The 25,332-nt window shown below is 38.1% G+C and overlaps 1 protein-coding gene across 1 annotated transcript; it reads left to right on the top strand.

The window, feature by feature from the left end:
* Positions 1 to 659: 659 nt before the first annotated feature.
* LOC144591649 (echinoderm microtubule-associated protein-like 4) lies at positions 660 to 24,356 on the top strand (the record flags this gene model as incomplete). The annotated part of the gene is made up of 6 exons (XM_078395698.1): positions 660 to 702; positions 6,813 to 6,995; positions 12,317 to 12,446; positions 17,047 to 17,070; positions 18,487 to 18,639; positions 24,231 to 24,356. Coding segments are annotated over exons 1-6 (659 nt in total), but the record flags the coding sequence as incomplete, so codon positions are not given.
* Between the last annotated feature and the right edge of the window lie 976 nt (positions 24,357 to 25,332).

Below are 25,332 nucleotides of genomic sequence, written 5' to 3'. Positions count from 1 at the left end.
TGAGCGGGATCGTGCGGACCCCGTACGTCTTGATGTTGCTGCCGTTGGCGGCGGCCAGAGAAGGCTCCCTTTTTCTGGAACGTGTTGGCCCCCGATGGGGGCAAAACACTGACCTCTGCTCCCATGTCCACGAGAAAACGCCTCCCCAGATGACGATCTCAGGTGTAGAGGTGTGATGCTTCTGGCCGGCCGGAGGAGCTGCTACTGGCGGCCGGCCGAGACGTTTCCCGGATGCTTGCAGGGTGGTTGGCATCGGCGGGCCTCGGAACCCCACCGTTGGTGGTAGTAGCACCACTCTTCCTTGCTGGCATCACTCGTGGCCAGCATCACTGCCGCGCCTTCGGTCGAGGCTGGGCCTGGCCGCTTGACCTGCCGAGGCACCGCCGCCACCCGGCTGATGGTGGCGCCACCCTGCTGTTTCGCCAGCCACAGCACGTCCACACGGGCTGCCAGCCGTCGGGGGTCGGTGAAATTGTCGTCCGCAGGCAAATGTCCTTGGGCATCTGCTCGAGGAAAACCTGTTCGAACAGGAGCCGGTCTTGTGTCTGTCCATCAAGGTGAGCATTTCATCCATAAGCATGGACGGCTTGCGGTCGCCTAAGTCATCCATGTGTAGGAGTCTGGCCGCCCTGTCGCTGTGGCTGAAACCGAAAGTGCGCATGAGCGTTTTGAGGCCCTCGTACTTACCGTTGGCTGGTGAAGGTAATTGATTATGCGCCCGACGGTGTCCTGGTCCATCACACTGACCACGTAGTATTATTTGGCTACATCAGCCGTGATCTGGCAGATGTGGAACTGGGCTTCAGCCTGTTGAAGCCACACGTGGGGCTGTGATGTCCAGAAGGCGGGCAGTTTGATCAAAAGTGTGTTCTGCTGGTCTGGGTTGTCGGCTGCAGACATGATACAATCCAAAATAGGATGTTTTGGATCGTGGGGGTCAACACTGTAGAGGTCCACGCATTGTGTAAACACTCCGCTTTTTAATAACCGATACAGCCCCGTCGCTCACACGCGCATCCCCAATTCAAATTTCAATCGCAATTTCTTTTGTTCGCCGCCCACACACGATGGCCCATCCCCTGGACACTGTGATTGGTAGGCCCAGATCACGCCCAGTCCACGCGAGAGTTCGAGCCCGACAAACGATGGTTCAAAACCAAAATGGCAAGCCTGCCACATCATCAATATTTTTGCCAAATGTTGATGTAAGAAAAGTGCTCACTGAGTTGCTATTTGCAACTTTACTTGATTCATAATGGAATCAAAATATTTCAGGAATCATGTCATTTAAATCACTTTTATCTTCAATTGTGCAAATGGCCCTGATGTTGTGCTCATTGGGGAGATATCTGCAAACCTCTGCCTTTGGAGGAGCTGAGGTACGTACCTCTCTTTTCCAATCGGGTTGCTGTTGGAATCAGTTCAAAACAAACTGCTGTCTGACAATAATAGCGTTATCGATTTCACCAAGCAACCAGTCACATTGAAGGATTCCTGACCAGGATAGAAAAAGTAAAACAAATTAGCTATTATTTTAAAATATTACAGAGAATGGGAGAAAAAAAACTTTTAAAAGATTTGAATATTTATAAAGAACAAATGCAATATCTAATCAAATACTAGAATCAAGAACCTTTTATACAGGCTGAAAATTGCACCTCTGCTGCAGCAGCTCTTTCATGCTACCGAGTCAGCCCTCAGCACTTATTAAACCCACTGCGTCGACTGGAAAATAATGAATGTCTATAGTGAAGCAGCACTATAACATGAGGTATACCTGTACTCTAAGGGGCATTGAGGATCTTTTGATACCATGGAAACATTGCAAGAAAATATCGAGCTCTTGAGGAGCAGAAATGGCCAAACCAGTGTTTGCAAGATAGCATTTCAATGTGTTTTTTCTATCTTTTCTGAACTTTGGTACGAATTAATTCATAAGCATGGAAATGTCAGCACAGTGGGCATGCTTTGTCTTGACACTGTAATACGTGATAGTGTCAAGAACATTCGACTGAATTTTAATTTTGTTATATTTCAGCATTGTAATTCTAAAAATGAATTCCTGTTGATGTGGGTTATGGTTTCCATTAGTAATCCCAAGTAAGTTACCTTTAGTGGCAATGCTGAAGTGTCTTTAGTCACAACAGGCCGATCCCTAGAATGTGCATGATGTGTATGTCAACTGAAGTAGATACTATTTTGGCCAAATGTCTCTCACTCATGTGCACATGCTATACAAATTGCTTTCCAGTATTTTATTTGATGTGATGACTTGGAGTCATTATGTGATTTTTAAAACATTTTTAAACAGTCCATATTCAAAGTCCATGATACTGGGAAGAATTCTATTTTAATGTATGGTTTGATGTCAATGCAATTTGCTTAAATATACTGTTTTCCGTAAGTTGCTTTTGTCTTTAAAGCAGTATTTATTGCTAAAAAAAGACATTAATGATTCTATTTACTACTGTCCTTTTCTATCACCTGTGATATTGGAGTGAATAACCTTGTGTAGAAATGTAACTAACAAGATTTGGCTATTTTTTTCAATTGTTTTTGTGAAGCTATTTTAGTTTTTAAATCTATATGAACAGTATCTCATTATTTTGAAATGTATGAAATAGTTAATGACATGGTTTATTTATATAATCTTGAGTCCAGTTCAGCACATTTTCAAAGAGTGCATTCAAATCTAGTTGACCGCAGATCACCTGAATATCTGAATATAATATTTACATAATAATAATGAGATTCCAGGTGACACTGCTGCTGAGAGTGAATTTAAAATTCTGTATTGAAGTTGGTAATAATTGTTCCAGAATTTAGTTTTGCTAAGATGAATTCAGTTAAGAAATAAATCCGTACCTACACCATGCAAAGTGGAAAGTGACATTCTAATTCTAGTTTAGCACCAATGGTCAGGAATGCTTTGCTTTTCAAAGCAAAATAATTTTGAATCAGAACACTGGAACATTTAATGTTCAGCTTTTGCTCAAAATTATTCCTGCACTTGTTTAGTGTTTATATTGTAAAACTGCTTTGCTGTAGTGGATCACTGGGTACCTGGGCATGAACACGTGGACATCTTTAAATATCGTAATTTCTTAAAGCAATGGAGTGAAAGTAATATGTGCAGGAAAAGTCATAAACTTGTTTGTACCTGCCTAAAAATGATTTGTGAAGTTCAACAATCTTAAACTATAGCAAGTATGAGATATCCTGAAAGAGTATGTACAGTATATATTGTAGCACTGATCTCTGAACCAGGACCAATACAAGTAGAGCTGCAAAGTTGATTTTAATGTGCCAAATTAGGCTGTGGTTTAGAACTTCAGTTTCTGCTGCAATTTTGACGTTGGGTTATATAAATTTCCTATCGTATTTAAGAGTGGCAACATTGAGCCGTTTCATTGGAATGCCTGTAAATCGATTTTATTATTAAAATACACTTTTTATCTGTGTCTTTCCTTACTGTTATTAACCTGATTTTAAATCCCTAAAATTAACGAAAACAATAATAAATAATTAACTGGCTTTATTTGTATACATGAGACAGTTTCTTAGTAATTTTTTTAATATATCAACTTTTGAAAACGTACAAATTAGTACGTGTGCTTAATTTGAAGCTGGGAGCCAACATTGACTCAATAAGCCATACGGCCTCCTGTGTCTTGATTAGTAGGTTATTCACTGTGTTAAATAGTCTGTTCTACGGGCTGAAAAATTACAGAAATTTGTTGTACTCTAATTTCCTGTCAAAACCAAGCAATCAAAAAATAGCCATTGGACTGGATCATGCTCAGTCTGGCCTGCAGTCAGCTCAGTCTTAGTTAGCCTTTGTCACAGGAGTTTAAAGAGAAGAGATTTCATTGGGACATCGAAAGTTCTGAAAGATTGCTTGACAATATAAATGGTTAGGTGATTCCCCTTCTGGGGAACCTACTTCTTGCATGCATAATTTCAGAATAAGAGATTGCCTCTAAAGATCACCGAGGTGGATTTTCTTATGAGGGTAGTGCATCTTTGATACCTAAATCATTGAATGCCAAGATAGATAAGGGAGAGCAAGATTGTGAGGATCAAATTGGAATGAAGAGCTGTGTTCAGATCAGGTCAGCCATGATCTTACTGAAGGTTTGAACAGCTTTGAGGGTAATTTGGCCTTCTCCTGCTCTTATTTCTCAAAGTTCTTATGACAGTCATGGATATCTGTTCATCAAGGCACAAATATGACACCAAGGTCACTAAGAGCAAGTCTTTGATGATTGAATGCCAAACATATTTTATGGCACATTGGCGGCAGGGTAAAGATTTTGAGGTGGTTGATAAAAGCTGTGAAATCCACAATAAAGAATTCATAGCACTATGATAAACATTTATTTTTGGGAACAATACAACAGCAGGATGACATATAAACCCTGTGAGATGTCTTTTGCTGGAGGAGTTCCACTTGAAAAATCAGGATTCCCAACATGATCTGCCTCTTTGTGAGCAAAAATAGATTTTGTCAGTCATCAAATAACTTCCTGCAAAAAAATAAGATGATATTCCATCTAGCTTTGGTTGGTGAGTTTCAACACTTCACACTAGCTGTCTGCATGTGGGATCCCTAATCAACATGGCAGTTTTGCTTGCGTCAATGGTGTAGACCAATCCTTTCTTTCTATTTTATGGTGATTGATGAATTTGGGTCTTTATGCTATTTTCACTGTTATTAAAAGGAATCTCAGCCACTGTTGAGGGGAGGGATACATTTGCAACAATATAAATTCTTGCAGTGTTCACAGTCAATTTGAACAGTACCAGAGCTATTATTAAGGAAAGGGTAGTCCACTCTATTTTATTGGCAGCAATACTCGGGGGGAAAAAATGGTTATTCAAGGCAGAAATAGATTGTAAGGGAGAGAAACTGAAAAGTGGGATGAACTCATAGTTGTCAAAGAAAGAATACAGAAAGTACATTGTAAGAAATAGAAAGTGGATAAAGAGTAGGGAAAGATGAATGGAGGTGCATGGGGAGAAGTGCTAATGGTAAACAAATATAGAGAATGCTAAAAAAGCCAAAAGAAAACCCATGAGAGCAGAGAACCCGGTGAGCATAAGGAAAAGAACGTCATCCCAAGCTTTTGTTGTGGAACAAAGACCATTCATAAATCAGTGGAGTTCAAGCAGTCAAATTATTCGAGCACTTTGACAGATCATCATGACATGCAGCTTGGAGAGGATGAAATGCAACCTTTAATCCAGACATGTTTCATATATAGCTGTCAATATTCTTGTGTAAGTATTGGGCCAGGTCCCTCATGTTGTCAACCATTATATATGGCCGCTGTTACCTTCTCTATGGGTATCCTTGTGTGCTGGGGTTTCATCTGATTGCCCACCTCTGCTAACACCAAATATGATTCCCACTTGCCTGTCTTTTTAGGTGGTTCCCTGGCATATTCTGTTCTGGCATATTCAAATAACAGGGACAAATCAATGTGTTTTACATGTCTACTAAGGTGATTATAGCTATTTACGACCAGAGTACATGGTTACATTTTAGTGTTTTCAGGCAACTTGCTGCTAAATGTATGTTATTGAGTGATTTAGATGTTAGGTAATTTTCATTTATTCTGTGGGATGGCATATTATACAAGTGCTTTCTGTAAAACCATTTCCTTCCAAGAATCTCTGAGTTTGAATTAATTGCTTGAAGGAAGAATGTTGATATCTAATGCCATACAGTTAGAAGTTTTGGATAAAATGCTGGGGATTTACTCATTCTTTAAACTGTCATATCAGATTATTGGTAATTGGCTAGGAACAGATTTTGCAAGGACAAATTACAGTGGTACTGTGGGGGAATGGGGGGTGCGATTGCAATATTTAACATATATTTGAAGGGAATTTCTGCTTATCTGGTACTGGATACCGGATAAACATCTTGACTAATCGGTGAGAGTGAAAAGATTGAGAAAGGTAGTGGAGGCACTGGTATATATGTGGAATCTGACATGTTTTATTGTGTTGGCAGTGAGAATATGGTTGAGTAGGGAGGGATGGTATGGATATGACCTTCGCTCAGTCCGCCTTAACCAACCTGATCGCCCGGTGGCTGAGCACTTCAACTCCCCCTCCCACTGGGACCTTTCTGTCATGGGCCTCCTCCAGTGCCATAGTGAGGCCCACCGGAAATTGGAGGAACAGCATCTCGTATTTTGCTTGGGTAGCTTGCAGCCCAGCGGTATGAACATTGACTTCTCCAACTTTAGATAGTTCCTCTGTCCCTCTTTTCGCCTCCCCCTTCCCAGTTCTCCCTCTATCTTCCTGTCTCCACCTATATCTTTCCTTTGTCCCGCCCCCCTGACATCAGTCTGAGGAAGGGTCTCGACCCGAAACATCACCCATTCCTTCTCTCCTGAAATGCTGCCTGACCTGCTGAGTTACTCCAGCATTTTGTGAATAAATACCTTCGGGTTATGGATAGATATAATTTTCCTCAGTAAATTATTAAATTTCTTTAAAACCGTTTCCATATACTTTTTAAACAGGTTTATATAACCTTAACCAACAAAACCCTACACTTTTTTTTAACAAGTTTTAATATCTGTTGCACATTGTTATTTTTGTACTTTTCAAAACTTAATTTGTCTGATTTTGAAGTGTCTCTGATGCCAAGCTGAACTTTCTAAAGCTTATGAAATTAATGGACATTTATTTAAAACATTTTCTTGCAGTTTATATTTACAAGTCAAGGTAAGATTTGTAGCCTAAAACAGAGTATTTGATTTAATGACATCTACAATGCATTTTGTATTTTTCTTTAGATGACAGCATCTCTGGTGCAAGTACATCTGATGTCCAAGACCGCCTTTCTTCCCTTGAGTTAAGGGTCCAACAGCAGGAGGATGAGATCACAGTTCTGAAAGCAGCCCTGGCAGATGTACTGAGGCGCTTGGCTCTCTCTGAAGATCAGACTGCTTCCCTGAGGAAAACATCACCTGGTAAAGGTGCATACATACTTAAACCTCCTCATACATAATTAAACACTATTTAACGCCATATTATAGCAAAAGAAAAATCCTTACTTTGTGTTGATTTAATCTTTTTTTTTAAAGTCAATCTGTTTTATAGTAGCATTTTATTCTTGGGAAGCTAGAGATGGAATTGACAAAATGTATACCAATATTTTGGCTGCTTACATTCCTGTGGCAATGGAGCATTAATTTGCCTCTTGCATAATTGACTGCTCCCCAGGCAATTAATTGAGATTTATTCATTCTTTAGTCAAAACTTTCTTAGGACTGCAGATGTAGGTGGTATTTTGCACTTTTTTTAATGTGAATATCTTTATGGCCGTTTAAGTTAAGTGATCTTGTCAATCCTGAATAACAAAAATGTATATAAATTGAGATCTGAATCAAAAGCAGAAATTCCAGAGGCTTGCCCGCAGTAAGTGGGCACAATGTCTCTTAAATACTCTCTCATTACCATCTCTCCTTTCCACTTGCCCAGGATTGTTTGATAAAATTGTTCAATAATGATCCCTCTATCTTAAGCTTCTACTCTGCATTCATGAATTGCAAGGATTCTTTACATTCTGTATACTTTTTCAGCAACTTGATCATGCAATTCAAGTCTTTTTTTCCTTAAAGTCTTTTTATTTTTGAATTTCAGAAACTTGCCAACATATACATTTTTTTTCCACCCATGACTGTTTAGGGGCCCATTACACATTCCTGGTGCTGCATTTCTCTCTTTTTGGCTTTGTCTGTTCAGTTCATAAGGCCTTGATGGATTTTGTATAACAATTTATCTCTTCCAACACTTGGATTGTTTCCTTAACTAATATTGAAACATCTCTTTTTAACTTACTAGTTAGTTTGAAAACCCTATAACCAACAATGTGGAGCTGCCACTCCTGTTCACCTTTTAAACCCATGATTCAACGGTAACCACAGTATCACTTATCTAAATATGCCCTCACTTCATTGACTCTTCTTGGATTAAAGCTCAGTACTGCAAAAACATTCGCTTTTTTTATTCGAAGGTATAACAAAAAGCTGGAGTAACTCAGCGGGTCAGGCAGCATCTCAGGAGAGAAGGAATGGGTGATGTTTCAGGTCAAGACCCTTCTTCAGACTGATATCAGGGGGGGCGGGACAAAGAAAGGATGTAGTTGGAGACAGGAATACAGTGTAAGACCTGGGAAGGGGGAGGGGAAGAGAGGGACAGAGGAGCTATCTTTTTTTATTCCAGTCTTTGCTTCCGTTCCTTTCTATGCTCATGTCTCTGCTTTTCAGCCTTGTTTTTAAAACCCTTAAATTTTGCACCCAGTTTGGCCTCTCTCTGTTGTGAAACTGTGTATGGCTTATCGGTATTACAAATAATGACATCCTCAAACAAAGCCAATAAAGGTCTCCACAAGGATATTTGTCCCGGAACTGTTGAAATACAACCTACCTTCCTTACCCTAAAACTGGTCTCAATCTAAAACCATCTTCTCCCTTACACCATCAGTTCAGCTGTTCATACATTTGCACTATATTTCTGTTTTTGTATGCACTGGCACTAAGCACAGGTACCATGTGTCTCTGCATTACGGCAGTTCAGGTAATGAAAATTTGCCCTTACAGAATTCACAAATTATTCCCAAAAGGTTTGAAATAGGGATTAAAAATTCACTTATGGATTTTATATGGAAAAGTCACACCGTTATTTTATACAGAGAATTGACCCGAAGATGGCATTAGCTGTATGAGTGGTTATCCAAAACACAGTAATTATCTTGACTTTCCCACATGGTAAAGGGAGTGAATCAATTGGTCTGAAGAGCTCTCAATGCCTCCGTTTACAAGAATAAAAACAAAAAACAAATACAGCTTTTCTATATTGCTACATGGTTATGTTAAGAGTTTATTGGATTATTATCTCCTTGATTTAACCCTCATAACTTATTTTTTTATCATTCACAAAATGGGCCGAGTCATGTCCGAGCTAGCCCACTTACCATTATTCCCTCTTAATTAAATTTCTATTACTAAAAGCCTAAACCTTGCTATTCAAGCACTTTACAAGCATTCTAAGCTACATTTTGTGCAAAGGTTCTATTTGAACTTTTACAACATTTTCTGAACTGTTTACTTAATCTTCTTTCAATCTATACATTTGAATTTAATATTTATGTTGCACTATAAAGATTTCCATTTAGCCAGTGCAATTGCTTTTCTTTCATGGTTGTCAGAGTGATGAAAGAATCCAGAACAGAATTTACTTGTGTTTTTATTTCTTTGAACTTTGACAACTTGGCTGGTGTCCTAGTCACTAGTTACCAAAGTTTATTTTATTGATCTTTGAATACAGCTGCTTTCTTTTTATGAAAATTAAAGTTACATGCCTAGTTTGCCTGACGTTCAGGTGATTTGTGATGTTAATTGACATGATGGGCTTGTTGGCTTCAATGATGAGAATAACCATTTGGAAGAAACGTTTTCAGTTGATCCATGGCCTTTCGCCTATATAGCCTTCATGTGGACTTAGAGTTAAGAAGATTATTTGTGACTATTTTAAGCTTTTAAAAGATGTATTTGTATGTTTGCTGGAAGGGCTAAGGGAGAATTATATTTTGGTGTTGTGATGACTGTTTACATTGAAGGATTGATGAGTCTAGAAAAAATATGTTCAATTTATTGTAGAGACTGCACAGGCATAAGATTAAAAGGGATTGAGGTGTTGGAATGGAAATGTAATGGGCTGGGTCACATTTGATCTGGTCCACTGTTCCCACTGCTGCACATTTTTTGTGGCCTTGTGGATTGAAACATCCTCCAGGTCTCATTCCCACCACTTGTAACTGCAGCTGAGGGGATAGATATGATCTAAATCTGGCCCTCAGTACAGGATGTCAGTGCTTTGCCCTCAGACTCACAATCAGATTCACTTACATAATCTAGCCCAGAAGTATTGTTATGTCACAAAGATACAGTTAACACACATTTACTATTGGGAAGAAAAATACTGAGATTTTTTTTTCCTTTAGAAAAGCGTTTTAAACACTATGATGCTCAACTTAAAAGAAGATATTGAAGTGTCTACAAGTGAATATTGCTTGCCAAATGTAGAGCCAATATCTTCTCAGCACACACTATACCAAGAACATGGGCAGTACTGTGGCACAGCAGTAGAGTTGCTACCTTACAGGGCCAGACACCTAGGTTCAATCCTGACTACGGGTGCTGTCTGTATAGAGTTTGTGCATTCTACCTTTGACCGCCTTGGGTTTTTTCCAGTGCTCCGGTTCCCTCCCACATTCCAAAAACGCAGGTTTGTCAGTTAATTGGCTTCTGTAAATTATCCTTGGTATGTAGGATAGAACTGGTCTACAGGTGATTGCCGGTCAGCATGGACTCGGTGGATTGAAGGGCCTGTTTCAACATTGTATCTCTAAACTAAACTAAAGAAGTTGACTTCTTGTGGAAACCTATGTGTACTAAATATTTTAGTCTTTTAACTGTAGCCTGAAGAGCAATTAAAATAAATAGGTTATTATTGCATTCATTCCCACTTTTGGCCATTTAATAAGTATGGCAGGTCTGATTTTAACAAAAGATTTTATATCAACTCTTTTTAAATGGGGACTCTTTTATAAACCATGACCCCTTAGTTCTAGATTCTACCTCAACCAAGTCCAAGCAAGACCCTTCAGGACCTTGTATGATTGAATCATATCAACTCCCACTTTAAACTCAGCAGACACAAGCTCAGACTAGCAAATCTTTCTCAACCTGACCGCCTACCCATTCCAGATTCGAGACTGGCAAGCCTACTCTGAGCTGTGCCCATTGCATTAACATGGGTCATAAAGTCATACAGGATGGTAACGGACCCTTTCTCCCGACTCGTACATGCTGACCAAGATGCCCCATCCAAGCCAGTCAAATTTTTGTCTGCATTTGGCCAGAATCCCTTTAAACCTTTCCTACCCATGTACTTGTCCAGATGTCTTTTAAAAGCTGTTATAGTATCTGCGTTAACTTTCTCCTCTGGCAAACTTGTTCCATATACCCACCACCCTCTGAGTGAAAAGGTTGTCCCGCAGATTTGTATTAAATCTTGCCCCCTCACCTTTTTTTAAATTCCCTTACCCTGGGTAAAGGACCATAAATTTTACCCTGGGTAAAATGTCCTTAAATAAAAATACCAACACTATTCATTGAGCTCCAGATATGGTCACACCATACATTACTAGATCATACATTTGTATTATTTTCCCTTGGCGAAAAATACAAGTTCTTCAAATACAAGTACAAATACAAATAGGCCCTTCAAATCACCTGCTGTGCCCACATGCTTGTCTTTTGTGAATCATGATCCGCAACGTCTCCCATTCTCCTTCCTTTCTTTATCCCGTCTTCCATCTGCTTCTTTTCCCTTTGTCTCACTTTGGTTCAGGTAACTCCATCACCATTTAACCCTGATTCTGTGAAAAGCTACCTTGATTGTAAATGGTTCTGTAGTGCAAAGAATATTTTGGCAAAAAGACAAAATTTGAAAAAACTGAAATATGTTCAAGTTTAGGCAGTTATTAGGAGTCAGAAAATAGATGTTGGAGTATTGCCACATTCTTAAACAAAACCTCATGACTTGGTTCAGGCTGGGTTTAGTGGCCACAGTTTCCCCTTGATTCGTGGCGTAGGTCAAGCCAGAGATGGAAGCAAATAACTTAATCCAACAGAAAATATGAATTAAAGCTGCTTGATCACAGGTTTCAGTTGAAACTTTAAACCACTGCCAAAATGCCAACAGAGCCTTAAATATTTCTGAAACTATTCAAAGTAGAGGAGGATAATTGTTCATCTTGAAGAACATTTATTTGAACTAACATCACTGAAGCAGATTATCTGGTGCCTTTTTTTGTTTCTGGTTTAGGGACGTTGCATTCAAGTAATTTGCTGTTTTTCCCTACATTATGGGAATAACTTAAAAAATACTTGATTGGTTGTGACACACCCTGCAAAATCTTGAAATCTTAAAAGGCATTATAAATAAAAAATATTTATTGCCAATGAAGGAGACAGTTAGGGGTGTATGATCCTAATTGTCAACTCAGAACAGAGAAAGAACCTGAAACAACAGCACTTTCTCTTGATGAGAGTGGGAACTTTATCCAGAAACGTGCAGTGAGTGGAGGAAAGTAACATATAAGTAAATAACCAAGTGCACTAATAGTTTATACAAGATGAACACAAGAATCCTTTAATAACAAATCTAACAGGAAATCTTAACAGTTCGATTTTGTAGGTTGTAAAATGATGTCCTTGTCTTATTTCAGGACAGCCAGTCTTACGTGAAGCCTATTCTCTGTCATGTATAACCAATGGGAGTTCAATGACTAGAAAACCAATGCACAGTTCGGCTCTATCTGTTGCCAGGAAGGAGACACTCGCTTCTGTTGCAAAAAGGTACAGATATTTTCTTGGTGAAATGAAAATTGAAAAAAAAAAGCATTTTTGAGGCATAAAATTGTAAAAGTTCCATCCCTTCACATTTATCTGCATTCTTTAGACGAATCAACATATGTTTTAAACTGTTGATCAGTCTTGTCTTTGGATTCAGAGTAACTACTGAAAATGCTGTTGGGTAAACCATATAATTGCAGACTTGGTTCCAAATATAAAGAGCAATTGCAACCATATCCTGTACTGAAGGTAAATTTGCTTTTGGCCGACTGGAATGAAAGAATACTACCCCTCATTCTTGTGAATAACCGTAGTTACAATTAAGATATATATATCAAATTGACACTCTAAAACTGGCTCACCAATATTGCCCAACAGGAACTTCTCAGCAACCTGACTAAAATTAGTCCTAATGGTTCCCATAATTACATTATAAAATAACGTTGATCTTTTGCACAATAATATAGCAAATATTGAAAGAAAAGATTAACATTTTTTCTAACTCGAGTGTTCACTAGACACGAGAGATACTGTACCAAATTAATTTACTAAACCTTCCCTTGCTTCGTTCAGAGCTATTAAAGTAAGTGGCTACTATGATTTTATGGAGCTGATCAGGCTGGAATTAAACAGTTCTGCCTCCCTCCACCTTTACCTCCAGAGACAATAATGGCAACTCATTAACCTTTGATAAGGTTCCGTATGGTCGTCTGCTCCAGAATGTTAGATCATATGGAATCCACCAAGATCTAGCTATCTGGATACAGAATTCGCTTCGTGGTAGGAAAGCCTTTTTTTCAGAGGTGTAGAAGTTTCTGTACTCAAAGCAGGTCCGTATCTTCACAGTGAACGGTAAGGCCCGGGTGAGTGTTATCAAACAGAATGATCTAGAAGTACATGTTGAAGGTGTCACAAAATGCTGGAGTAACTCAGCAGGCCAGGCAGCATCTAGGAGAGAGGGAATGGGTGACGTTTCAGGTCGAGACCCTTCTTCAGACTGATGTCAGGGGGGCGGGACAAAGCAAGGATATAGGTGGAGACAGGAAGTAGAAGTACATGTTTATAGTTCCCTGAAAGAGACATTGCAAAACGAAAGATGTCAATAAGCTGAAAAGAGTGCAGAGAAGAATTAAGAAGATATTGCCAGGACTCGAAAGCTTGAGCTATAGGAAGAGGTTGGGCAGGCTATGAGTTTTCTGTCGAGCACAGGAAGCTGAAGAGTATTCATAGAGAGGCATATAAAACCATCAGGAGAATAAACTGGGTGAATAAAGTCCTTTTTCCCTCAGAAGGGGAATCAAGAACTAGAGGGCATAGACTTTAGTAAGAGGGGAAAGATTTATTAGGAACCTGAGGGGCAACTTTTTAACTCCGAGGATTGTGGGTATATTGAATGAGCTGCTGAGGAGTTAGTTGAGGTGGGTACAATAACAAAATTAAGAAGATTCTTTGGCCAGGTACATGGACAAGAAAGACTTGGAGAGATATGGGCTAAACATAGGCAAATAGGATTAGTTTCGATGGGACATGTTAGTTAGCATTGACGAGTTAGGCCAAAGCCCCTGTTTTCATGCTATCTGACTATGATGTGATCTTCTTCAAGGCCATGTTTTTTTAAGGGGCATGATTGACCTTTTTGTAAAATACCCAAATAAAGGGTAATTGGAGAGATTCACTGTGACCTAAAGCAGTGGTGTTGAATCCTTGAAAATTTTGTAAAGTTGCTGACATTTCTGATGCGTGGAAACTAAAAGAATTTTGTTTTTATGATTTAATGTCAATTAAATGTATTAACTCTACTGTGCACATATTGTCCTTCATGTTTACATTCCCAAAGGTTTGGTTACCCTCCAGCATTAAGCTATTTATTTAGGCTGAAAGTAATTGTATTCTGATTCCATTCAGTCAAAACCTTTCTTCAGTTGTTGGACAATAAGTACTACACTGTCAAGTTCACAATATTGTTTTTGCCTCCATTAAACCTTGAAATATATTTTAGTTTGTTTAATGTAAATGCATTGAATTCAAAACATTATTGAGTGTGTGTTGATTCTTGCCAATTATTGGTTACCTTTCCCAGAGAAGTATACCAAAATGCTGGCAGTTCATAACTTTGCCTGGATCATTAAGGCCAAAATTAATCTAAATCAAGTTCTTCTGATTAATATGTTTAAACTCTCCTTAATTTGTTTATTCATACAATCATAAAAACAATTAAGATATAGAAAGAGGCCAGTTAATCTACTGTGTCCATGCCAGTCTTAAAAGGAGCTTCACTCTTAATCCTTCCTTTCATTTGATGATCCGTATTCTTGCAATTCATCGCACAAGCAAGTATGCATTCCTCAGGACATTTGATAGAGGGCCTGGTATCTGCCTCAACAAGCTTTCAAGCAATGAGTTCCAGAACTCTTATCACCACTCATTGGGTAAAACGTCATCTGCCCTCTTAATCTTCCACTTATTGTCGACATGGACTTTAGTGAAGCATTCGATAAGGTTCCTCATGGTAGGCTGACCCAGAAAAATAAAAGGCCTGTCCCACTTAGGCGACTTTTTTGGCGACTGCCGGCGACTGTCAAAGTTGTAGCAGATCGCCGAAATTTTCTTTTACCCGACGACAATGACCACGACAATGCCGAGTTAGGTCGAGATTACACCGTCTTCTGAAACATCGCAAAAATTTCCACGCTGTCAATGCTTCTCCGGCGTCCTGATTTTCGCTGAAATCACTGACAAGTCAGTAAGTACTTGAGAGTTTTGAACTATAACACCTTGTATAACAAGCTTCACTGCAACAAGGAATAAACTGGATTTACTTCCAGTTTACTAATAGCTGTATTAAAATAAAATAAAATTTATGTGGATCAGTGGATTTTTGTGAAACGTGTGTGGACATTCTTTGAAAATATAAGGGAGACGCATATCTGGTTTCTGGGTTGCATATCTGGGTTTGGAGTCCACTTTAAATGTAATGGCTGAGGCCAAAAACATCGCGAAAATTCCCACGCTTACCTGACCGTCAAACTGTCGCCTCCAATCTACCTGTCAAATGTCCTGACGGTAAATAAATTGGTTAAACACAAGAATTTTATGGTATTTTGAAATGACTTTACTTATTTTAATATTATGTGCTTCTAAATGCATCTAAGAGAACCTATCAAACCTGGGGACAGACCTGTCCCACTTTGGCGATTTTAAGGCGACCGACAGCCTAGTCGCCGGTAGTCACCTTAAAATCGCCAAAGTGGGACAGGCCCTTAAGGCACATGGGATCCATGGTGATTTGGTAGATTGGATGTAAAATTGGCTTGGCCATAGAAGACAGAGGGATATTATCATGACTGGAGGTCTGAGGCCAGTGGCATTCTGCAAGGATCAGTGCTGGAACCTTTAATATTTTTTGTGTAAATGATTTGGATGAAAATGTGGATGGGCTGATTAGTAAGTTCACAGACAACGCTAAAATTGGCTGGGTTGTGGATAGTGAGAAAGGCTGTCAAAGGATATAACAGGATGTAGATCTTGGAAATATGGGTGGAGAAATGGCAGATGCTTGTTTAATCAGGACTAGTGTGAGGTGTTGCCCTTTGGGAGCTCAAATGCTCGAGGAAAATATACAGTAAATTGTAGAACCCTTAGGAGCATTGATGTACAGAAGGATGCAAATTTCTTGCTCCCTTAAAGTGACAACACTGGATAATTTGGTAAAGAAAGTAACACCATGCTGTGATCGGTCAGTGTATTGAGGGGAAAAATCAGTCATTCATGTTGCAGCTGTATAATACTTTGATTAGGCCACATCTGAAGTATTGTATCCAGTTCTGATCACTGCATTACAAAAATGGATGTGAAGGCTTTGGAGATGTTATAAAAGAATTCACCACAATGTTGCCTGGATTAGAGGATATTCGTTATAGGGAAAGATTGGACTAACTTGTCAACACCTTTGGAGGCTGAGGTGCGATCTGACATAGAATTATGAGTGGCACAAATAGGGTAAATAAACAGAGACCCATTCCCAAGTGGGAATATCAGGTATTTGTGGGTTTAGCTTTAAATTGAGACCAGGAAAGGTTTTAATGGAGATTTACAAGGCGTGATTTTACATAGATTGGTAGGTACCCAAAACACGCTGTCAGAGAAGGTGGTGGGAGCATGTATGATAGCAATTTCTGAGATATTGAGATAGGCACGTGAACAAGCACAAGGATGGGGGGAGGGTACACACTTAAAAGTACTTTTATTTCAGGCATTTTGATATCTTTTCATATACTGCATACTCACATTGTTGCACCTCACCTTTTTGTTTCCTTTCATTGAATGTGTCCAATGAATGAAGGGAGTTAAAAACTGGAAAATGTTTTGTCAAAGAAAAAATATAATATCCTTTTATATTTGGTATAGCTGTAGAGTTTGCCTAATCGTGATTGTACATGTGGGTTTTCATACACATGTGAAGATTCTCAATAGTTTAAACCTTTAGAGTTTTGTCCTTTTAAAAGTTCCAACAATGGGTATTTTCCTCAGTCTTTATTTGCTTGAGTTTTTGGTGATGCAAATATATGTACAACCATAAAATAACTTCTCTTTAAATTCACAGTTATGGGCTGAAAGAGCAAAAAAGGTAAGTTGTTTTTTGTATTATAAATTTTAGAATATTACCTAGCATAGTTATGAAACAATGCAAATGCTACCTTGTAGTAAATCTATGCTGGATAAAAATTAAAACTAAATTTATTTTCGTAAGGATATACTTAACCATTTGGGTAATCGAAATTATTTGAAGAATCATCTTCAAATTTAATGTTGTTTTAAATTGTAAAGTTCTAAATAATATCTTGTATTATAGGTATTACTTGAAAATTAGTACATGAATGTGGGTAATTATCACGAGTAAATTAAACCATTGTAGTAATAATAATAGATTTAACAAAATAAAATTCTGTACCCAAATGGTTAAAACGGCCCATGTATGTGTGGTCTGGACTGCATGCCATGCATGTTATTTGCTTTTTCGAACCAACGATGACTTAACTTATAACCAAACTGAAAGCTAGAATTTGTATTTGATAATGTACATTTTATTTCATGTTATCTCTTAATACTGTTCATATTAATTGGAGTCTGCGCTCAGGCTCACTGAAGAGTATCTACATAGTCAGCAATTAATACATGTACTATACAAAGACAAAATAAACCATTGTTCTTAATGTGTTTTATTAACAAGCCAAATTAAACAGTTTTATTTTCTACAGCAAGAATACAGTCGAAAGTTGTGCTGTGGTGTTTTTGTAAATGTGGATCTCCAATTACTTTTACATTTGACTTTCTAGGCTTCTGACAACAGATTTTATTTTCATTTTAGGTTCATAAACTTTCTAAATTCTTGCTGAGAAGCTCCTATTTTGACACAGCTTTGTTTTTCCTTGCCTACAATATACCTCCCTTGAGTGTGATCAGTTTCCCCCTTCCCTCAGATTTCTCAGACCACTGGCCAATATTTCAGTTTGAAATGGTGTCCAAACCAGCTGAAGCTTTGAAGTTTTTTTTAGTCAGTTTTTGTTGGAACTCTCACATCCTTCCTTGGCCACTTGATTAGCAACAGTTTCTCAGCATGAGGCTGAAGATTTAACATTTATGTAACATTAGTTGGAAAACAAAAACTCAAAAAATATAAAGCACTTTTAATGCAGTAATGGCTTTTATAGTAATGCGTCTCCAAAAATATGTGCATGTATGTTTGCGTGTAATAATTCAAAACATTACAATGCGCAATTTTAAATATTTACTGCTGAAAACAATATAGGGATTCAGATTATATGTTTGTGAAAAGTTTCTTTTGTATATCTTCTTTATTTCTGGTTAAACATCATGAGAAGACATTTATAAAACATAAAATAAAATATTAATTTTGTCTATCCCCATCCTGTTTTAATCTAACTGCTAAGACATTTTAAGCAGATTTTGCATTGAGTATGATTTTGCTAACTAATCAATATGATTTTTCTTCGTACTTTTGTTATTTGATGCATTTTTCCAGCAATCCGGAGAAAAATGAAAAACACGAGGAAAAAGAGACAAATGGCGAGACTCGGCCTAATCATCAAAATCAAGCACAAACTTGTCAATCCTCTCAATCTCCCCAATCGCAAAGCCACACCCAAGAGAACAAGAACCCTGCTTCAGCCAAAAGGTTTTCAGGATACAGTAATAAAAAATGCAATAGGGTTGTAACGATATGAGAATTGCCAGCACCATTAGTAATTAAACAGCCTTTAATTAAAATTATGTTTTTGGTCCCGTGTTACTTTTGAGGAAAATCTTAAGTGTAGTGTAACGTTGTAGTAGATTCCTTTTGTGCATTAGTTGTCTTCTCCCTTACTGCATTTGTTTCTCGGCCATCTGTTACAGTTGTGGTTAGAACATGTGGTCAGAGTATCTGAGTTTCAATTTTTTTTTTCCCTGCAATACATTTTGCGTTTTGTCTTTCTTTCTCCTCTAAAATTATAAAAAAGTAACCTGAAGAGTAACTTGTAGAGAAAAGATTTGAAATTGTGCTTTCAGTAACTTTGTTGTAGATTATAGAATGATGAAAATAATGTTGAAGTTGTTTAAATTTGGTTTGCTTCTCATTTCCTGATTTCTGATGTGATGATGTTTGAGCTCACAAATTCTTTAAATAGAGATTCGGGGTTTCTGAATCTAGAGCAAAACTACTTGGTGGATCTACTTCATATCGGTTCTATTTGACATGAAATGTAAATTATGTTAAGGTAGGTGTATAAAGTTGACACCTTGGCACCATTAGACCCATTTAATGTTACAATACTAGGCAAAACAGAGGGAGGTGTTGGCCATCTGGCCTCTTACAAAGGAAATGTTTGGAGAACTCAAAGGCAGATCATCCAGCCCTGCCTTTCAGTATGATCATTGCACATCTTCTCCAGGCTACAGCTTCTCTCTATGCCAGTTCCACATACCCCTGTTCCTTCAAAAGTTTAACTGCGTTTGCTTTAAAAAACACCAGTGATCCAGCCAGCACAATCATCCAGAGAATTCCAGAGATTCACTACTCTGTGTGAGAATAAATTCCTACACACTTCAATTTTTAAATGATGCCCCTTATCTAGTAACTGTCCTGTCATTCAAGAGTATCTCAGTGTTGGAAGTATCTCAACATCAACCCTGTCATACTTTTCAGGAAGTTGTATGCTTAAATATGTTCACAGCTCCTTCTAAATTTGAAAGAATGTAGATCTAACTTTTTATGCAATCCTCTCTGCATAGTAGGAGGCATTCACAGCAGAAATAACAAGAATTCTGGGCTATTGTGTTCTTGTAAGGTTGAGAGCCAAGGGCAACAAGGACAAAGAATCCTAGGAGTTGAACAAAGAGAAAAAAGGAAGCATATTTCAGGTACAGAGAACCAAAGCTAGGAGATGACTGTCAAGCGTATAAAAAGTATGGGGAGACCCTTAAAATAAGAAACGAGGCAGACAAGGAAAGGTTACAAAATATCACTGGCAGACAGGATTAAAGTAAATCCAAAGTTGTTTTATATTAAGGACAAAGGGATAACCAGGAAAAGAAGGGCCGATTAGTGACAACAGGGTAATCTGTGCATGAGCAAGAAGATGTGAGTTGCTAAATGAATACATTTTAATGGTATTCGCAAAGGAAATGGTTGGAGAACTCAATGAAATTCTAGAATAAATCTCCATAAGTAAAGTGGAGATGCATGATGTCTTAGAAGTTTTGAAGTGGATAAATCCCTACGGCCAAATAAAATGTATTCCAGGCTGCTGTAGAAACCAAGGCAAGAGTTTGCTGCAGCTCTAGCTGAGTTTTATTTTTTCTAGCCATGTGTGGTACCAGATGACTGGTGGGAGCAAAAATGGTCCCATGGTGCGTTCTGCCGAACGCACTACTCTCTGCAGGGCCGTCCTGGGCAGAGCTGTTCCCAAACCAGACTGTAATGTTGCCGGACAGGATGCTCTCTACAGCCCCAGACTAGAAGCAATGAAGGATCCTCTGAATTCAGAGACACTCTGAATTTCCTCAGCTGTCTAAGGTGGTAAAGGCGCTGCTTTGCCTTACCCACCAGTGCGGCAATGTGCGATGTCCATGTCAGATCCTCTGTGATGCGGACTCCCAAGTATTTAAAACTGCTCACCCTAGGGATGGAATTTTTAATTTATGAGGAGAATGGAGTCTTGGTTGGCTTTCCTTGGAGCAGAGGAGGCTAATGAGGAATGCCATTGACGTATATAAAACCATGAGGAATATAGGACAGGTAGAATGCAGGAAATCTTTCCCCATACCAGAAGTAGGTAAAACTTGAGGACATAAATTTAGGATAAGGGTTAAGAGATTTACAGTTTTTTACCCAGAGAGTAATGAATATCTGGAATTCACCATCAGAGAGAGTGCTGGAAGCAGAGGCAGTGACAGCTTTTAAATTCTGTCTAGACGAGCACTTGAATTGCTCAGGCATGGAGGCAATGGACCGAGTGCTGGAAGATCAGATCAATATGGAGAGGTGATCTTAGGTTGGCATTGGCTTAATGGCCTGTTTTCATGCTGCACAACTCTAAAGCATATTTTAATTCATGATCACTCAGAATGCTTCTGACCATGGCTCAAATTCCTGTTCCACATTTATGGTGAGGTGATTTAGGATAGAGTAGAAGGAAAAATAGTGTATAGTTCTTGTGAAATCCTACAGTGGAGGCGTTGGAGTCTGCTCAGGCTCGTTTACCTGCTTGACCTTGTACTTCAGTGTAAGGAAAAAATGGTGTGCTATTTGCATTTGTTTATAGAAATGTCTATTAGTACAAAAAAGAAGCGCTTTCTTATTTAGTTGGAGGGACTGCTGTACATTAGGTTGATTAGAATTATTAGCCTGGTATTATTGGATCGTTATCTTGGTACAACATAATTGTTCCTGATTATCGTTACAACCCTACATTCTTAATATTTTTACTGTACCAAATTACTAAAAGCTGACCAGTCTATTGGTCTGGATCAAGTCCTAACAATACTATTTTGACAAATGATATTGTGCACTCTGCAGTTTTAGATTACAATTTTAGATGTCAGTTTCTAAGTTTAAAATCAGAATCTGAAAAGTTTAAAATTAATTGTTTAAAAACTAGGTCCATTTTGCCAGTAGGAAAATAGAACAAATTAACAATTGAACAAAATAATGGACATAAATAAAAAACACTTAGCTTGGAAATTGTATTTCCAAATGCTTAATGTGTTTCTATTGCAGGAAAGTTGACTTTGCATTAGAATAACCGAGCATAGATTTTATTCTACACATTTGCACAAGGGCTGCAAAGTGGTGCAGCAGTAGAGCTGCTGCCTCTCTAGCGCCAGAGACCCCGGTTCGATCTTGACCATATGTGCTGCTTGTGTGGAGTTTGAACCTTCTCCCTGTGACCACATGAGTTTTCTCCGGATGCTCTGCTTTTCTCCCACTTTCTAAAGACGTGCAGGTTTGTAGGTTATTTGCCTTCCGTAAATTGCCCCTAGTTTGTAGGACCTAGAACTAGTGTATGGGAGATAGATTGTCAGCATGGACTCAGTGGGCCTGTTTCCATGCTGTATCTCTAAACTAAACTATCTCTAAACTAAAATACAATGCAGGAAATTTTTCAGCCATCTATTTTGGACTATCTGCACTTTATTTTTGTGCAATGGATGAATATGTGATGAACCTGGCCCACGACCCGGGGTTGGTACACAGAAAGCCTTCCTTTCCCAGACAGAGCAATCTGAACAAATTGACTCTCTACATTTAAGCGGCTTCTTGTGAGGTAGAGTAGGGTCGGCCTTGGTCATCCGGTCCTTAGACCCTGCCCTTAATGTCCCATTCATCTTGTTAACAAAAGGGATTTTTTTTAACCAAATAGATTTAATTTTTTTAAATAAACTCAGTAAAAGTTATATAAAAATGACAAAAATCAAAATTCTGGAATTAAGTAAAATATTTAAAACACTTGCATGCATTTTAGTTATAGTTCTGGTAATCCCACTCGCTGTCTGTATGTCAAATAGCCACATCCAGCCCTTCTCTCGAGCACCTCCTTGCTCTGCCAGCTTATTTCTGCTTCCATGAAAATAGATGTGGCCATCGACTGTTAAACAATTGTTAAGACTTGATCCAACATATTGGCTGTTTTTAAGTTCTTGTTGATTATTAACATACTACTCAGGGCCTGTTGGCATAAAGCGTGCATGAAAATCTGGATTTACCTTATCTGGGCTTTTAAAAGCAGACTGCATGTTACTACATTTTTCAAACTGGCAGTGTGTCACTCTTTGTTTGCTTATAAATGTGAAACACAAGCCAGGTTTTGCATACCGTGCTTCTTTAATATATTTGATGTGTTTGACTTGCATGATTATCTTTTTACAATGTCTTTGTGACCTTAACAGAACTACTTGGGACAAGGGAAAGGTTTATTTTCCATTACTGGACTATTCAGTTATTTTCAAAGTAATGCGATAAGAATGGGTTAAGTAGAGGGTAAAGTCACGGCAGAAGTGCATCAAATCCAAATCCATTGAATAAGTTGAGCTTACAGCCCTTTTATTAACCACTAGACCAACGCCACCTTTTATTGCATAAGAAAAACATGAATTAAAATCCAGTTTGGACCACAAAAAAACACATTTGAAATGTTTGTGCCACCCTTACAAAACTGGTAAAATGGTAAAATCCTAATTCCAAAGGCTGTTCTATCTTACCAGATTTTTTAAAAGGCAAGCTTCATAATCTATAGACAGACAACGTTGTTTTGTCTTTAAAGGAAGAATTGAACAATTCATTGTTAGGGGGGGGGGGGGAAACAAATCCATTTCCTTTACTTAATTTTGTTTTTAAGCAAATGTTTGCAATATTTACAATGGACATCATTAGCTTGTTTCTTACAGCCAATGCTTACAGCTAATGTAGCATACTTTTGTTCTATCAAGTCAATTATCTTCAAGTTACAATGAAGAATTTGGCAATCAAAAGTAATTTCAATTATTCAGTTGCAGACTAAAATGTTCAGAAAATGCATTTCATTATGATTGATTAACTCACAGTGACAGTCAAAGAGACTACCTCTTCTATTGACAGCCAAAACATTTTTTTAATCTTTATTGAGAATGATAACCACAAATTCAGCATCTTGCAAATTAAGCATTGACTGTCCTTTAACAGCAGTTCATCAGATGGAAAAGTGTTATCTAACATTATAAAGAACAATATTTTCCATCAGACTTTAAAGTTTTGGCAATTATTCTTTCTTTCCAGATTCCCCTCCATATGTGGTAAATAAACTAATATTAAATGTTATATTAATATACGTTGTATAACATTGGCTTTTACCACAGTATCAAAAGTGTTGTCTTCAAAGATCTTGCATATACTGAATTAATATAATCTTAACCATTCTCAGTCTCAGCTCTTGAGCAAGTTATTTTTATCATTTGAACATGTAGCTCATTTTGTTTGAAATTATCTAACTTTAGATGCCAAATTAGTTATCATCCAATTCATAAACTTATAATTAACTATTTCCTATCTTAGTTCCTATCTTATACATGTTGCGCATTACTGTTGTGGCTTGTGCTCTTTTTTGGCAATTAACTTAAGATGCTAGAGTAATCTAACTTTTCATTTGTCTAGCTTTGAGGACCTTGTTTCTACTGCTTCCACTCTGCTGCTTTACCTATTTTACCTATTTACCTTCATGTACTGTGGTAACAAACTTACATCAATTTTTTCAGTGTAAAGCGGAGTTCAACAATTGAACGGTCACAGAACGTCGGCTTGGAAGGTACCGATGAGAGTCGTAACAAAATGTTGAGAGCACATTCAACGTCGAAATTATTAAAACACAAAAGTACAGATAAGTAAGCACCAAATTTTGTGTGGTTTAAAAAAATGTTTTTAACAAAAAAATATTAGAAATACAATATCTTTGTTTTGGAGAATTTGATGTATGAAAATTTGAGATTAGCCAGTGCGTCTACAGAAATAGAAACATTGACATTGTCCTTTTAAAAACCAATTGGAAAAAGATACATTTAAAACATCTTTTACTCTTCACTCTACCTGTGTTCTTCAAATTGTGGTAATTTGTAGTGTTGTAGTGTAGTGGTAGTAATTTTTAAACTAAACGCATTTTTCAATATTCACTCTTGCTATAATTTACCTGAACATTGAGTCTGTACCTTACACCAGCGCAGGCACTGGGTTGAGATTTAGAATTTGTCAAATGTTCTTCTGAAAATATTTTATCCTAAACAAGTTTTGATTGTTTGCTTTAATTACATTTTTAATTGTCAGTGAGACCAGTTCTACCTTGACTGTCGTTGCATTTGGCTTATAATTTGGAGTTCAGAATGCACTCACACTGTTCACTCAACGTAAATGTAAAATAGATTACTAAATACATGATAGCTGCAGGCAGAAACAGGTATTGAAAATTTTAAATGAAGTCCTGCAGTGGAACAATATTTTGCTGATGAAAGATTTTATTCTTTCACTCCGCAAACATTCTAGTGCATCTAATTCTTTACATAAATTGACAGCAATGGCTGATGTGGTTGAATGGAATATTTCTTATTTTGGGAGTGGTTCTGAAATTGAGGCAATTCTGTGGATTGTTAATTGGAATTATGTTTTATATATAACTAGACCGAGTGGACCCGTTGGGTCCAAACCTCTCCTGCATTGGTGCAGCACCCCCTCCTTCCCTCCCCCCCCCTCCCCTTCACCCCTCCCTCCACCCCTCCCTTCTCCCCCTCCCTTCTCCTCCCCTCCCTTCTCCCCCCTCCCTTCTCCCACCTTCCTTCTCCCCCTCCCTTCTCCCCCTTCTCCCTCCCT

This window comes from Rhinoraja longicauda, unplaced genomic scaffold (genome assembly GCF_053455715.1).
Source record: "Rhinoraja longicauda isolate Sanriku21f unplaced genomic scaffold, sRhiLon1.1 Scf001315, whole genome shotgun sequence".
NCBI classification, from domain to species: domain Eukaryota; kingdom Metazoa; phylum Chordata; class Chondrichthyes; order Rajiformes; family Arhynchobatidae; genus Rhinoraja; species Rhinoraja longicauda.
The sequence above is the reverse complement of the archived record's forward strand: the minus strand, read 5'-3'. Positions and strand labels throughout refer to the sequence as shown.